Source organism: Eleutherodactylus coqui, chromosome 7 (assembly GCF_035609145.1).
Source record: "Eleutherodactylus coqui strain aEleCoq1 chromosome 7, aEleCoq1.hap1, whole genome shotgun sequence".
NCBI classification, from domain to species: domain Eukaryota; kingdom Metazoa; phylum Chordata; class Amphibia; order Anura; family Eleutherodactylidae; genus Eleutherodactylus; species Eleutherodactylus coqui.
This window is the reverse complement of record NC_089843.1, coordinates 28,036,017-28,052,718: the sequence shown is the minus strand read 5'-3', so window position 1 is coordinate 28,052,718 and position 16,702 is coordinate 28,036,017. Positions and strand designations below refer to the sequence as shown.

General features: G+C 44.8%; 1 protein-coding gene across 1 annotated transcript in view; it reads right to left on the bottom strand.

Annotated features, from left to right (window-relative positions):
• LOC136573456 (vomeronasal type-2 receptor 26-like) overlaps window positions 1-16,702 on the bottom strand; it is a 113,488-nt gene that overhangs the window by 46,571 nt on the left and 50,215 nt on the right. Inside the window, exons 4-5 of the mRNA XM_066574745.1 lie at window positions 6,021-7,040; window positions 5,765-5,888 (exon numbers count right to left, since the gene is read on the bottom strand). Coding sequence (XP_066430842.1) covers window positions 5,765-5,888; window positions 6,021-7,040 — 1,144 coding nt within the window. The remainder of the gene's footprint in view (window positions 1-5,764; window positions 5,889-6,020; window positions 7,041-16,702) is intronic.

Genomic DNA, 16,702 nt, shown 5'->3' with positions numbered 1-16,702 from the left:
ATCCTTCCAGAGATTCCAAGAGCTTCTCCTCCTAGATTCCAAAAGCTACTACTGCTTCATTCCAAAAACTACTACCCCTCCTAACTCTCTTCTGTCCTTTATACTAGTATAACTTGCTGAGTCATAGGCCATATTCTCCAAGCTTTGCAAACCAAGATGTTATCAGTCTGAGACCCCCCCACCATCTGAAGGAGCCAGTTTCATTGATCAAAGGTTCAGAATCAACAACTCAATTCCCTAGACAATGCTGATGGTATCACAGGATTAACAAAACAACAGATTCCTGGCCATACAATGTATATGGACAGTTAAAACAAACCTATACAAATGGAACTGTAGTTAAAGCAGGTAGCATTGTTCTGTATAAGTAAGACCAATATACATATGTTAGACCTCTATCTTATACAAAGAACTAACAAGTCGCATACACATTTCACAGTTACATCAAAGCTTCCTACACCAAACAGGTTTGAAGTCCACATGAATGTTCATAGCTATTCGTATGTAAAATACAGAATGGAGAATAAAGGAAAATACAAAATGGAGGATGAAGGACAAAATGGAGGGCTACAAATAGCCAATTATATTTGTACCACAGATGGGAAGTTTAGTATCAGCTTTTCCACCAGGGCCCTGTGGTATTGCATCACTCTCGTACTCCTTTCCTCTTCGGTAATAAGGTAGAAAGGTTCTCCTTATACCATGGGCCGAGAAGGGTGAACACCCAGTAATCCGTGTTGGCCAGAATGCGTCTAACGAGAGGGTCACGGGAAAGGCAGCTTAACATGAAGTCAGCCATGTGTGCGAGAGTCCCAGTATGCAGCACATTATTGTCCTCACTAGGAGGATGACTCTCAGTCTCCTCCTCCTACTCCTCTTCGGCCCATACACGCTGAACAGATGTGAAAGAAGTAGCATGGGTACCCTTTGCAGTGTGGGCAGAAGTCTTTTCCTGCTCCTCCTCATATACGCACTGAGAAACAGACATGAGAGTGATCTGGCTATCAAGCGACATATTGTCGTCCCCTATCTCCTGTTCTAAAGGCAAAGCATAGGCCTTAATGCTTAGCAGCATCCTTCTCAGCAGGCAAAACAGCGGGATGGTTATGATGATAATGGACGCTCACCATTTGTGTAGACTCCTCAAAGTTCCCTAACACCTGACAGATATCAGAAATATATGCCCACTCCTCTGTGAAGAAGTGCGGAGGCTGACTACCACTCCGACTGGCATGTTGCAGCTGGTATTCAACAATGGCTCTACGCTGCTCGTAAACCCTGGCAAACATGTGCAAAGTTGAATTCCCGCACGTGGGCATGTCGCACAACAGTCGGTGAACTGGCAGCTGGAAGTGCTGTTGCAGTGTCCTGAGGGTGGCAGCATCTGTGTCTTATCAAATCCTTACTTTATCACTTTGTCTGTGATGTATCAGATCACATCGGATGCTCCACAATGCTTCTGGGAAAATGTTCTTTGCCAAGAAATAAAAGTGAAACTTGTGAGCAAAAATGCACAACACTGTTTGGGGGAAACCAACACTAAAGCCTCATCCAAAGACTAGTGGAGGCAGCATCATGGTTTGTGGCTGCTCTGCTCCTCAGGGAATGGACACCTTGTAATCATTAAGGGAACAAGGAATTCTACAGTAGATCAGAAGGTCTTATAGGAGAATGGAAGAGCCGCTGTCCAGCTGAAGAGATGCTGGGTGATATAACAAGTCAATGAAATAAGGCACACAAGTAAAAAAAAATGAAACATGCTAAACATTAAGATTCATGTTTTGGAATTGCCAAGTCAGAGTCATAATTTTAACCCTGTGGAGATAATGTGGCATGACCTGAAGAGTTCTGTGCATGCCACACATCTCAAAAGTATTAATAAATTGAAAAACATTTACAGGATGAAATGATACAAAGTTGTAGCTCAGTGATGTTTGCAAATCATATTTGCAGCTCCAGGACATGTTTAGTGGTGATCGCTGCTAAAGGAGGATCTATATGCTATTAACCCTTTAGTGACCAAGCCTATTTGTGCCTTAAGACCAGTCCACATTTTGGAAGTCTGACATTGGTCACTTTAACATAGAATAATTCAGTAAAGGTTTTGCATATCCAAGTAATACTGACATAGTTTTTTCACCACATATTGTACTTCATTAAGGTGGTACAAATATACCAATAAGATTTGTGTATGCACAAGCTGGCTACCTGAACCATGTGGGGATTGAACCTGCAACTGTCAGATCATGAGCGAGAGTTTAGGACTGCATATTGCTGCCTTAACACCCTACATAACAATTGCCTTGTTGATCCCATATTTGGTCGTTTTTTTCAATAAGTATGGTATGGGATACTTTTCAAATGCTTTACTAAAGTCAATATTTAATTATCTGGATATAATATGGGAAGACGAAACCTGCAAATCTCAGGTTTAGGGACACTTAGAAAAAAAGTGACCACAAAATAATTAATTTCAAGCTGTCATTCAACAAGAAGCCTAATCAGGGAGCGGCAAAAAAACTAAACTTTAGAAAAGCTAAATTTGATCAGCTCAGAACTACTCTCTCTAAAATTAATTGGGATAATGTCCTCAAAAATAGCAGTACAGACGACAAATGGGAAAAGTTTAAAAACATTCTAATGACCTCATGTGAGCTGTTCATACCCTTCAAAAATCAAAGAACTGCAAGTAGAAGGAAACCAATGTGGTTCGACAAGACGGTAAGGGGGGCAATAAATGAAAAAAGAAAGCGTTTAAACTACTAAAACAAGAAGGCAATGAAGAAACTCTAAAATCATACAGGGGAAAAAAAAAATTATGTAAAGAAAACATCAAAATTGCTAACGAGGAAGCAGAAAGACTGATCTCCAAAGAGAGCAAAATAATCCTAAACAATTCTTCAATTATATAAACAGTAAAAGGATTTGCGCTGAGAGCACTGGCCCTCTAACAAATAATGCAGAAGAAACCATAGAAGATGATGGGGGAAGGCAAATATATTAAATAGTTTCTTTTCAATTGTGTTCACGAATTAAATTAAATGCAACATAAGATGCGGGTGAATAAAATGAACCCCAAGCTAAATATTGCATGCCTTACACAGGAGGAAGTGCAGATCCGGCTAAAGAGGATCAAAATCATAAATCGCAGGGCCTGGATGAAATACACCCAAGGATTATAAGGGAACTAAGGGACGTGATAGCTAGACCGCTATTTCTTATATTTATGGACAATATTAAGACCTGGGTTGTATCACTAGATTGGCGCATTGCCAATGTGGTTCCAATATACAAAAATGGGTCTTAAAAAAGCCTGGTAACTACAGGCCAGTAAGTCTCACTTCAATAATTGGGGAAAAAAATTGAGGTGTTTCTGAGATACGTCATCCTCGACTACCTCAGGAAAAGCAACAAAAAAAAAAACATAACTCCTCATCAGCATGGGTTAATGAGGTGTCAATCATGTCAGATCAATTTGATCAGCTTCTACGATGAAGTAAGTTCTAGGCTGGACCTGGGAGAGTCTATTGATCTCATATATCTGGATTTCTCTCAAGTTTTTAACACTGGGCCGCATAATAGGTTGGTATGTAAAATGAGACAGCTCGGTCTGGGCGAAAAAAGTGTGTATGTGGGCAAGGAACTGGCTCAGAGATAGAAAGCAGTGGTGGGAATTAATGGTGCATACTTTGATTGGAACACTGTTGCCAGTCGGGTGCCACAGGGTTCAGTATTAGGCCCCATTCTGTTCAATATATTTATCAATGACCTGATAGAAGGGCTGCACAGTAAAATATTGATATTTGAAGATGACACAAAATTATACAAGACAAATAATACAATGGAGGATAATGTACTGCTACAAAAAGACCTAGATAAGGGTGGCTTTACATGAGCGTGTTTTTGTGCATGCATACGCACGCACAAAAACATGCTTCTAATTGCAACATTGCATTCCCTATGGTGTGTGCACATGTCCGTGTTTTACAGGCATTTGCCTGCAAAGATATGACATGTGTGCACCATTGGGAATGCAAGCATTGTTTTCAATGGAGCCGCGGCTGCTGCCGATGGCTCCATTGAAAACAATGGTCTGCTGGTACCCCTGCATTCTTTTTCAGGGAAGGGCTTTACATATAAGCTTTACATGGGAAGGGTTCACAGAGGGAGCGCGCTCCCTCTGGGACATTATCCAATGTAGAGATAAAGCAGAGCAGCGTCACAAGTGCCTTCTTGAAATTGCATCCAAGTTAATGCTCCTTTATTTACTCCATTATAAAAGCGGTACAATGTTTCAATCCATGCAGGGGTCTTTTTCAAGTCACCATTATAAGACAAATGCACATAATACATATACACCTTTCACCAATCACCACACATAAATTGATTAAAACACTCCCACTTACAGCTGCTGGCTGTAATCCACCGGGCTGCCACAAGAACCGGACCGCACCCACTCCAGATCCTCCATGTTGACAAAATAGTAGTACACATGTTTGTCCACAATAGCGTCTCATACACTATAAGTGCATGCGCCGGCTGTGCTCCGAATAGGGCTACACAGAGTCACGCAAACAGACTAGAATACCGATGTCACAGGCACGCATGTTGCATTCAACCATATTATGGAAGATGGAGCACCCTAAACAGGAAAAATTACCCTTTTTTTGGGGGGGGGGGCAAAGACTGCACCAAAGGTCTATCCTTAGTGTAGACCGTATGAACAAGCTTGTCCTTGGATTGCAGCGATCACGTGACTGGGAACCTCATACAGTTGTCACTGGTGGCAGCTCTCTGCTTTCAGCTACTGGCCAGGAGCAGGGAGTTTTAACATTTCCCAGGCCTCCTTGGCTTCTGCGCACGTGCGTGTTGTAATGGTGCCTGGCAAACATGCGCAGAATATCGGTGTCAGGTCCTGGAGGACCACAATGCCGCGGGACATCATGTAGAATGGGTATGAGTATTCTCAGCTCCTCCGTAAGGGGAGCTGAAACTTGTACTTTATTTTACTTATTCACTTTAATGTGATCGCCGGTATCCACTGGATACCAGCGATCGTGTGACAAGGAAGGGCTTCCGGTGGCCTCCCATGACTGGTATAGAATGTCAGCTACTTCCAATAACTGACAGCAGGGAGCTGTCATGTCCACAGACTGCAGGGCTTTAATACTGTTAAGGCATGTGACACAGCCAGGTAATTTTTTTTTATACACACTCGCTCCCTGGTTCCTGCTACTGACGGCAATGCGGCACACAAATATCCGACTCTTTTAAGGTTGCTGTCCGTGCGCTCTCCCATATACATCTATAGGAGAGCACACACACGGCAGTCTGAAAAGAGATTTCAGTTCACTGTCTGACTTTAGTGGCGAGAAATGCAGGAACCCGGGAGCAGGTGTGTATAAAGCATATATCACCCGGCTCCCTGTCACCTCCCTAACAGTACCAGGACTTACTTTATGGTGCTGTAAGGAGGTGACAGGTTTGCTTTAAATTTGTAGGTTCACATACTTTTTCTTCATGCATTTTGGATGAATATTTAATGTGTACAATAAAATATATGAATGGCAGAACGTCTTTGTCTTTAGTTTAGTTTGATTATGTTTTTCTATTTGTCTAAAATGTTGATGGAGCTGACACATTTAATTAGTAATGATTGTAGAAATACAGGCAATCCCAAAGGGTTCACTTATTTTTCCTTTCCTATGTACATCCTTTTGGTACATCACTGTCATCATCACCTACTGCTCATACTACCATATACCGGTTATATTGGATATCTCCCCTTCTGCACACGGGATGCAGTCATAGCAGCAGGCATGGATTGTTTCTCCTGTCTTTTTCCTGCTTCCAGGTGAACATTGGTCGGAGCAGCGGGATACTGGGATCTGTAGGAAAAGACAAGAACCTCTACTATAAAGATAAAACACACATGTATGATAAGAGGGTGTAAACTATATGATGATGTTATAGAGCGGACAAGATTTACATAATCACCTACATAATATAACTCTTCTCACCTCCTTTGTGTGTTTCCATGTTATAGACTGCCGATTTATGTGAAGCTTTTCACCACTGACGGCCCACGGAGTATAATTCCCTACTTCAACCTCCTGTATGACCCCTCCTATATATAACCAGTTTATAATCTTATATGGTTGTACGGCTTCTCCCTGCTCATTAAAGTAATATGAAGGTCTCATTGGATCCGGTGAGGACTTCATCATTTGTATGTAGCGCTGTAACTTCCATCTGTAGTGTATAAATCCAGTTACTGAGTTTTCTCCATATTCATCCTTTATAAATAAGAACATTTCATGTAGAGCTTTTGCCAGAACTTCTACTGCAGAATACAAAACTGAGACGACCCCTGATGTAAAGCTATCCCTCAGATTTGGTACAGTATAGTTCTGAGTGTAGTTGTGCTCTTTATTGATGACATAGTCTGATATGAAGTAATCTAGATCATTACTCTTAGCTAGATCACCTAGCAATTTCCAGTAAGACTTTTTTTGGTTCATCTCAACTTGTTTTCTGTATATTTTTTTAAAATCCTCTAGACCTGGAAAAAATGATGAAAACTTCACTGCTAAACTTCCATTATATACCATTAGGTCTTCAATATACCCTTCAGGAGCAGTAGAGGTCCAGGATGGTGAAAGTATGAAGGTGGTGTCTAAAAATATAAATTCATATTTTTTCATTAAAACAAGTATATGAGGAAAGAAGGTCCCACACATTATAATGATGTTGACTTGTGCATTGTTTATAGCTTGTAAAATCCTATTATAATTTTTATTTCTAAGTGTTATGGTGAAGGCGGCACAGATCCCACGCTCTCTCATGTACTTTGTTAGTATCTGCAGCTCATCCTCTCCAGTTTCATCATTCGATACTAAAATCCCAACCCAGGTCCAGCCAAAGTGCTCCAACAGTTCGCTGATCACCATATTGTGGATGTGGTTATTTTGGACCATTGGGAAAACATGTGGATAGAGGAGTCTATCAGATAATGAGGGGTCGGAGGCTCCATGGCTGATCTGCAAAACAAAGAAGAAAACGAAGATCATTTTATACAGACTGTTCTCGGGCAATTAGTTAGTTGGACATCCTCAGTAATCCAAAACTCCACATACAAAACCCATTCTGTTGGCTGTATTTAGATGTGCTGCAGCAAGTTGTGCCCGAGAGTCTCGGATGCAGAACGCATCACACAACACATGGACACCCCATCTGTGTACTGCGTGACGTGCCGGAAACCGTACATTACATGTCCAGTGTCTAGCGAGATTCAACCAAAGATAGGACATGCAGCGATTTTCCAACTGAGACTCTTGGTCTGAGCAAGAAAAAAAATTGCTCCTGTGAATGAGCTCAGTCAAAGGAATGGGTTCATTTTCCGTGTGAGATCTGTCCGTGTCGGTCAGGGGCAGAATTTGTGTGAGAATATCACCAGCATGAATATGGCCTTTGGGCGGCCCCACAAGGGTGTATTTACATAGGAAATGTTTGTTCATGCAATATGCAGTTAACTGATTGATATCAATGCGCTCATTCTCATGGTTATTTTCTGCAAGTGCATTTTGGACATGCTCTATTTTGGTGCACACTTCTGTCCCAAAGGTCCCCATAGAAGCCTGTGGAAGTGGGAAAGCATGCACATATTTACTCTCAGGTATGCGCAAGACACTGCATACCCGCAAACCCGGCATCGGCTAATTGGCCTTTTAAATCAGGACAAGGGAGTTTCCTCCACCCTGTGAATGAGTGATGCCTGTGCAAATACACACAGGTCTTGAACAGGATGCAAAAAGACTCCTTCACTGCACAAATATATTGCACAGGAGCGAGCGTTTTTTGTGCTTACGCTCATCTGCAGTAGCCCTTATTCAGGATAACAGAGGAAAAGACAATTGAAACATGATTTAGTTTTTATATTATGATCTTCAATGAGATGTGTCACTACAGTGGCTTAACAAAGTCAGGTGGTGCCCTGTGTGGAGCATTTTTTTGTTGCCCCATCAGTGGAGATGAGACAGCACCAAAATGCTCGGGTGCTCGTTGCTCGAGTCGAACTTTCCGTAATACTCCAGAGCTCGTTTCGAGTAACGAACCCCATTGAAGTCAATGGGCGACTCGAGCATTTTTGTATGGGACCGATGCTCCGCATAGGTCATGACTTGTCAAACACCAGAAAACATCCGAAAGTCATGGAAACACCACAGAAACGGATAGGGAAGGTCAAGGGCAGCATGCCTAGCTGCATCTGAGGCTCCCAGGTCCCACTATTAAGCCACAATGGGGGCAAGAGTCTGGTGTCACCCCCTAACAATTTTTACTTTGGAAAACCCTCATTAGCAAGGCACATCTTAGCTAAGCACCACACTACCTGCAAGCAAGAACAATCACTGCCTGCATGTGAGACCGCTATCTCTTTTCCTGGGTTACATGCTGCCCAACCCCCCGCATGACCCTGCGTCCACAGCGAACACAAAAGTTTCCCTGCGCAGAGTTCAGCTGCCCTCATGCCACACGCTCGCTTCATAGCTATACCACCCTCATGTCTACTTCTAAGTGCATCTGCGATAAGGAGGAACCGGAGGCACACACAATGCTGTTGAGAGTTGAAGATAAATTGATGTGCGATCATCATTCCAATCCCATGGCACCTCCGTCGCAAAATTGTCAGGAGCCGCAAACGTGGGCATAAAGTTGACTCAGGTGCCAGCACTTCTACACATCTCCACAATGCAGCAATACTCTGTGTGGGAAGCATGTTAGCGGGCCCAGGGTCAGGCTCAGTCCCAGCCTCCATCTTGTGTGACCCAAGGTGCCGCGAGTTACATAGCAATATGAAATTCATGTGTCCCCACACACTTTATTCTGTGTAGGTGTTAGATAGCTCAACACCGCAATGGAAAGTCTTTGAGTTCCTTGGGCTCGCCTATGCTGTCAGTGCACAAAGATGATATTACACAAGAAGAAATCAGACAAACATGGCAGAGTTTCACCCCGCCAAGGACCTCGGCCCATATTTCTACCCTAGTCAGTCAGTGTATTTGTGTCAGACAGGTAAAGCAACGCAATGGGAAGTCTTTGTTCACTCCCAGCATAGGCGAGCCCAAGGAACTCAAGCATGGTATTATACATGAGGAAAACAGAGTGCCCAAACATGGCAGAGTTTCACCCTGTGAAGGGCCTTGGCCTACTTTTCTGCCCTAGTCAGTCAGTGTATTAGTGTCAGACAGGTAAAACACCGCCATGGGAAGTCTTTGTGCACTCACAGTATAGGCGAGCCAAAGGAACCCAAGGAAAGTATTAAACATGAAGCAATTACAGTGCCCAAACATGACAGCCTTTTACTCCGCCGAGGACCTCGGCCTCGGCACACACCCTCTGCTGTGAACGTCTCATTTAATTAGTTGCGGTTGCTTTCACCGCTCCAAAGACTGGATTAACCAGGAACAAGTTCCACAGTCCCAACCCGCCACAGTTGCATTTCCCCAGGACCTCGGCCTCTGCACACACCCTCATCAATTGTGGGCATAAAGCGGACTCCGATGCTAGTACAGCTGTGAACGTCTCATGAATGCAGTAACGCTCCTTTTGTTTGGGTCAAACCAGTGCCGCAGATTACTGCGGTAACACGAGAGAAAATACATGTTGCCCAGTGCTGATCCCCTGACCCCAAGCAGGAGGAGGAGGTGGCATTACAAGGCCAAGAAAACATGACCAGGACCCGCTATAGTCTGTGTGGGAAGTATGTTAGCGGGCCCTGGGTAAGGCTCGGTCCCACCCTCCACCTTGTGTGACCCAAGATGCCCTGAGCTACATAGCAATGGGAAATTCACATGTCCCCACACAATTCATTCTGTGTAGGTGTCAGACAGCTCAATCAGCACCGCAAGAGGAAAGCCATCTGCACTCTGTACCCTACCCAAGTCAGTCAGTGTATTCGTGCCAGATAGGTAAAACACCGCGATGGGAAGTCTTTATGCACCCACAGTATAGGTAAACCCCGGTAACATTCCTGTAGCAGAAGTATAGGCAGACCCCTGTAACATTTCTGTAGTAAAAGTAGAGGCGGAACCCAGTAACATTTCTGAAGTAAAGGAATAGGCAGACCCCAGTAACATTTCTATAGCAGAATTATAGGCAGACCCCAGTAACATTTCCGTAGTAAAGGTATAGGCAAACCGCTGTAACATTTCTGTAGCAGAAGTATAGGCAGACCCCAGTAACATTCCTGTAGCAAAGGTATAGGCAGACCCCTGTAACATTTCTGTAGTAAAAGTAGAGGCGGACCCATGTAACATTTCTGTAGTAAAAGTATAGGCAGACCCCTGTAACATTTCTGTCGCAGAAGTATAGGCAGACCCCAGTAACATTTCTGTCCAAAATACATAAAGCATTAATCGATCCACCAGGACGACCCATTGTGTCGGGCCGAGGTTCTATGTTTAATCCAACTTCCATCTTTCTAGATAAAGTTTTACGCACGTTTGCAGTTTGTGGCGGTTCATATGTTAGGGACACGGGGGACTTTCTGACTAAATTGAAAGCTGTACCCTTTTCTGATGACATATTGTTGGCATCATTTGACGTTACGGCATTATATACTTCTATTACACATGACCATGGTTTGGAGGCGGTTAGACGGACATTATGTGCCGCGCAATACTCAGTTCAATGCGAATACCTGATGTTACAATGTGTAATAGATAATACATAGATAGTTGTAAATAAAGGTTTTTTATGAGGGCATAAATGTTCTATTGAATTGCCTTAATGTAATGTATTGGTTATGACTTAAAGGGGTTGTCCCGCGAAAGCAAGTGGTGTTATACACTTCTGTATGGCCATATTAATGCACTTTGTAATGTACATCGTGCATTAATTATGAGCCATACAGAAGTTATTCACTTACCTGTTCCGTTGCTAGTGTCCTCGTCTCCATGGAGCCGTCTAATTTCAGCATCTAATCGCTCGGTTAGACGCGCTTTCGCAGTCCGGTCTTCTCCCTTCTGAATGGGGCCGCTCGTGCCGGAGAGCTGCTCCTCGTAGCTCCGCCCCGTCACGTGTGCCGATTCCAGCCAATCAGGAGGCTGGAATCGGCAATGGAACGCACAGAGCCCATGGTGCACCATGGGAGAAGACCTGCGGTCCACCGTGGGTGAAGATCCCGGCAGCCATCTTCGCAAGGTAAGTAAGAAGTCACCGGAGTGCGGGGATTCGGGTAAGTACTATCTGTTTTTTTTTTAAACCCCTGCATCGGGTTTGTCTCGCGCCGAACGGGGGGGTTATTGAAAAAAAAAAAAAACCCTTTAATATATAGACTCTATATTGGCCTGCTTTGTATATAGGGGATCTCAACCCTCATGCACTGTGGGCGGGGTAATGACAGCGCTGTATCAGTGTGGAGATCGTCGTGACGTGATGAGGTCATTATGTTTCATCCCCTGCACGTATCTGAGGATTCTTCCACAACCCTGTAACATAGAAGGGGCAGAGTCAGTAGTAGAATGATGACGCTGTGTTTAGTTGGTCACATGATGGTCATGTGATACTAGCTCGTCATGACGTGATGACGTCATTACATCACGACGCTCCACCCCCCCTTCATGTATCTGAAGACTCCGCTGCGATTCTGACACTATGGAGGGGGCGGAGCTAACAATACGATGAGGGGGGATGTATCAAGTTGGAAACATGACAGCCACATGACACACTGGTCTTTCATGGCTTCCGGATATGCGCAATCATCGCCACAGCACGCCACAGCTTCTAAGCCATTTGCTATGATGAGATATAGGATACAGGTGAATATATGCAAACGATTTTAATGAGCACAATGCTATTGGTCACTTATGTATGCTTTGCACTATATATATGTTCCATGTTATATGTTTGTGTATACTTGACAAAGACTCAACAACTTAGAGTCGAAACGTCGTCTTTTTTGTGTGGGAGGAATAAACCTCTTTATGCATTGCATCAACTGCTGCCTTCATCATTCTTTCTTGGAATATGCATTGATGGTCTGTGTTGGATCCAGACTGAAGGAGGGGGGGGGGGTGTTCCCTGTATGATCCGTTTGGGATTCAAGGATTGTGCTGCTGACAACCACTTTGTATGCTATATTTTGGATCCACAACAGCGTGCACACCAACAAGACAGGAATGGAATTTAGTAACCCAATTATTGATGCATCGGGATCCTCCCACACAGCTTGGTTCTCAGATGCGGATAAAGCATGGATATTCGCAGGCATGAAACAGGATTGGACATTTCTTAGTACATCCTCAATTGAAGCCTTAAAGGAGATGTCCCGAGGCAGCAAGTGGGTCTATACACTTCTGTATGGCCATAATAATGCACTTTGTAATATACATTGTGCATTAATTATGAGCCATACAGAAGTTATAAAAAGTTTTATACTTACCTGCTCCGTTGCTAGCGTCCTCGTCTCCATGGTGCCGACTAATTTTCGCCCTCCGATGGCCAAATTAGCCGCGCTTGCGCAGTCCGGGTCTTCTGCTCTTCTCTATGGGGCTCCGTGTAGCTCCGTGTAGCTCCGCCCCGTCACGTGCCGATTCCAGCCAATCAGGAGGCTGGAATCGGCAATGGACCGCAGAGAAGCCCTGCGGTCCATGAAGACAGAGGATCCCGGCAGCCATCTTCAGCAGGTGAGTATGAAGACGCCGGACCGCCGGGATTCAGGTAAGCGCTGTGCGGGTGGGTTTTTTAACCCCTGCATCGGGGTTGTCTCGCGCCGAACGGGGGGGGGGTTTAAAAAAAAAAAAAAACCGTTTCGGCGCGGGACATCTCCTTTAAGACGTAAGTGGGAAAATGAAAGAAAGAGGTATGTTTCCCTCAATTTACATATGGTGACATTATTTGAATACTATAAAACTAACCGTATCCCTCGGGGTTTACGTTCCCACTTGCGTCTGACATTATTGCTTGAAAACACACAGTTTTGTCAAAAGTTTGAAGAAATTTCAAATCAATATTCTTTGGATATCATGTTGTTGAATATAGAGTATCTTCAAAAGGAGGCTGATTTATGCGCAACAAATGTCTCGAAACTAGAAACACAAATTAATACAACATTGTCATCAAGTGAATGGTCACAACTACTAACTAAAGTGGACAACATGGTGCAGAAATATAAGGAAGACATTGAATCAGTTAAAAGATCTAAATGGCATCGAGACCTTGAAGACTATGGGAAGGGCCGCGTATACAACTGGCAATTTCCGAAGTATCGGGCTAATCAGAGTAACCCCCGGCAAAGAAAAGCAACAAGGAGAAATCGCAGTAAAGACCCAAACCATTTTGGCTTTACATCGGCGGCTTCGGATTCCACGGACGACTCCACCCAACATCCGAGCGGATCAGGGAATTTTTTAGGACAACACCAATTAAAACACACAAGGATGAGAGTAGAAGACCCAGATATCAACGAAGGGGTGGCCGAAAACATGACAGGTCATGAAAAAGGGTCTCAATCGAGAGCAACGCGCTCCAGCAAAAAACCACCACATCCAGTGAAACCAATTTAGTGGTGAATATTTCGTCCAGAACACTTTCGGACATAGAAATAAAGGTATTATCGAAGGGACTGTCATATTGCCCCACACCAGGGGTAGACTGGTTCAATGTAGACCTCGATTTACGGGTTTTTTTTTAGACGCTTAAAATTGAAAGCTCATTCTGTAACATTTCTGTAGCAGAAGTATAGGCAGACCCCAGTAGCATTCCTGTAGCAAAGGTATAGGCAGAGCCCTGTAACATTTCTTTTTTTAACTTTGTTTATTGGCAGATTACAAATTAATATTACATTTAGTTCTGTATACAATTTCCATTTGTTCTGTATCTTATATTATATTATGGTTACATAACATTTTAGTTGTTAACATTTAAAATTTGTAAAATAAAACCTTTAATACGTTTGGTTTATTGTGTATTACTTTCTTCCTCATTTTCAACTAATTATCAAAATTATATTTATTCGACTTGCAATGTGTTGTGCGACTCCATCCATAAGCCCCACACTTTTTCAAATTTATCTGGGCATCCTCTGTGTTGGTAAACCACCTTTTCATAGGTTATTATTAGAGATGAGCGAGCACCAAAATGCTCGGGTGCTCATTGCTCGAGTCGAACTTCCCGCAATGCTCGAGAGTTCGTTTCGAGTAACGAACCCCATTAAGTCAATGGGCGACTCGAGCATTTTTGTATATTGCCGATGCTCGCTAAGGTTTTCATTTGTGCAAATCTTCAAAACATACGAAAGTGAGGAAAACGACACAGATACGGAGAGGGCAGGCGAGGGGCAACATGCAGGGCTGCACCTCAGGTTCCCAAGTCTCACTATTAAGCCACAAGAGCGGCAAGAGTAACAATTTTTACCTCGGACAAACCCTCATTAGCAAGGCACACCTTAGCTAAGCACCACACTACCTCCAACCAAGCACAAGCACTGCCTGCGGGACACACCGCTGCCTCTTCTCCTGGGTTACATGCTGCCCAAACCCCCCCCCCCCCGCACGTCCCTGCGTCTACAGCACACACAAAAGTGTCCCTGCGCAGCCTTCAGCTGCCCTCATGCCACACGCTGGCCTCATAGCCACACCACCCTCATGTCTATTTATAAGTGCGTCTGCCATGAGGAGGAACCAGAGGCACACACTGCAGAGGGTAGGCAGGGCCAGGTAGCGACCCTCTTTAAAAGGGGCGGGACGATAGCCCACAATGCTGTAGAGAATCGATGAGAAATTGACGTTCGATCTTCATTCCAATCCTGTGCCACCTCCGTCAGGAGCTGCAAACGTGGGCATGAGTTACATAGCAATGGGGAATCCATGTGCCCACACAGTATTCATTTTGTCTAGGTGTCGCATAGCTCAATCGACACCGCAAGGGGAAAGCCATCTGCACTCTGCCCCCTACCCAAGTCAGTCAGTGTCTTTGTGCCAGACAGGTCAAACACCGCGATGGGAACTAAGTGTGCACCAACAGCATAGGTGGGTCCTAGGCAACTCAAGACATGAACAATAAATAAATCAGAGCGACCAAACATGGCAGACATGCACCGCGCCGACGACATAGGCCTTGGCCCACAGCTTCAGCAATCGTAGGCAGGAAGCAGACTTTCACTGCACCCAGGACATAGGCCTCTGCACAAACCCTCAGCAATCGCGGGCCTACTGCGGACTCCAATGCTAACGTAGCTGTGAATGTCTCATTAGCGCTGTATTGCTCCTCTAGTTTGTCCCAATGCAGTGCCCCGGATAGCAGAGCTAATGTGAGATAAAGTACAGGTTGGCTTCGGCCCACACTCCATGCCCTAGTCAGTCTGGCCTTTTTTTCATAGTCACAGGCAGGTACAACTCCGCTCTGGGAAGTCTGTGTGGACCCACAGCATGGGTGGGTCCCAGGAAGCCACCAACGGTACATTAATATATCCCATTGCAGTCCCCTGGATAGCTGAGGTAACGTCAGATAAAGTACAGGTGGGCTTTGGCCCACACTGCATACCCCAGTCAGACTGGGTTTTTTTCTAAATAGACACAGGCAGGTACAACTCCCCTATGGGAATTCCGTGTGCACCCACAGCATGGGTGGCTCCCTAGAACCCACCGGCGGTACATTACTAAATCCCATCGCAGTGCCCCGGATAGCTGAGCTAACGTCAGATAAAATACAGGTGGGCTTCGGCCCACACTGCATTCCCCAGTCAGACTGGGGTTTTTTAGAAATAGTCACAGGCAGGTACAACTCCCCTATGTTTATTGCGTGTGCACCCACAGTATGGGTGGGTCCCAGGAAGCCTCCGACCGTTCATAAATAAATCCCATTGCAGTGCCCCGGACAGCAGAGCTAACGTGAGATAGAATACAGGTGGGCTTCGGCCCACACTGCATGCCACAGTCAGACTGGTTTTTTTTTAGAAATAGACACAGGCAGGGACAACTCCCCTATGGGAATTCTGTGTGCACCCACAGCATGGGTGGGTCCCAGGAAGCCTCCGACCGTTCATAAATAAATCCCATTGCAGTGCCTCGGACAGTAGAGCTAACGTGAGTAAGAATACAGGTGGGCTTTGGCCCACACTGCATGCCCCAGTCAGACTCGGTTTTTTTTAATCAATAGTCACAGGCAGGTACAACTCCGCTCAGGGAAGTCTGTGTGGACCTACAGCATGAGTGGGTCCCAGGAAGCCACCGATGGTACATAAACAAAAATACCATTGCAGTCCCCCGGATAGCTGAGGTAACGTCAGATAAAGTACAGGTGGGCTTTGGCCCACACTGCATGCCCCAGTCAGACTGGGGGGTTTTATAAAAAGACACAGGCAGGTACAAATCCCCTATGGGAATTCCGTGTGCACCCACAGCATGGGTGGCTCCCTGGAACCCACTAGCGGTACATAAATAAATCCCATTGCAGTGCCCCAGACAGCTGAGCTAACGTCAGATAACATACAGGTGGGCTTCGGCCCACACTGCATGCCCTAGTCAGACTGGGTTTTTTTAATTAATAGTCACAGGCAGGTACAACTCCGCTCAGGGAAGTCTGTGTGGACCCACAGCATGGGTGGGTCCCAGGAAGCCACCGACGGTACATTAATAAATCCCATTGCAGTCCCCCGGATAGCTGATGTAACGTCAGATAAAGTACAGGTGGGCTTTGGCCA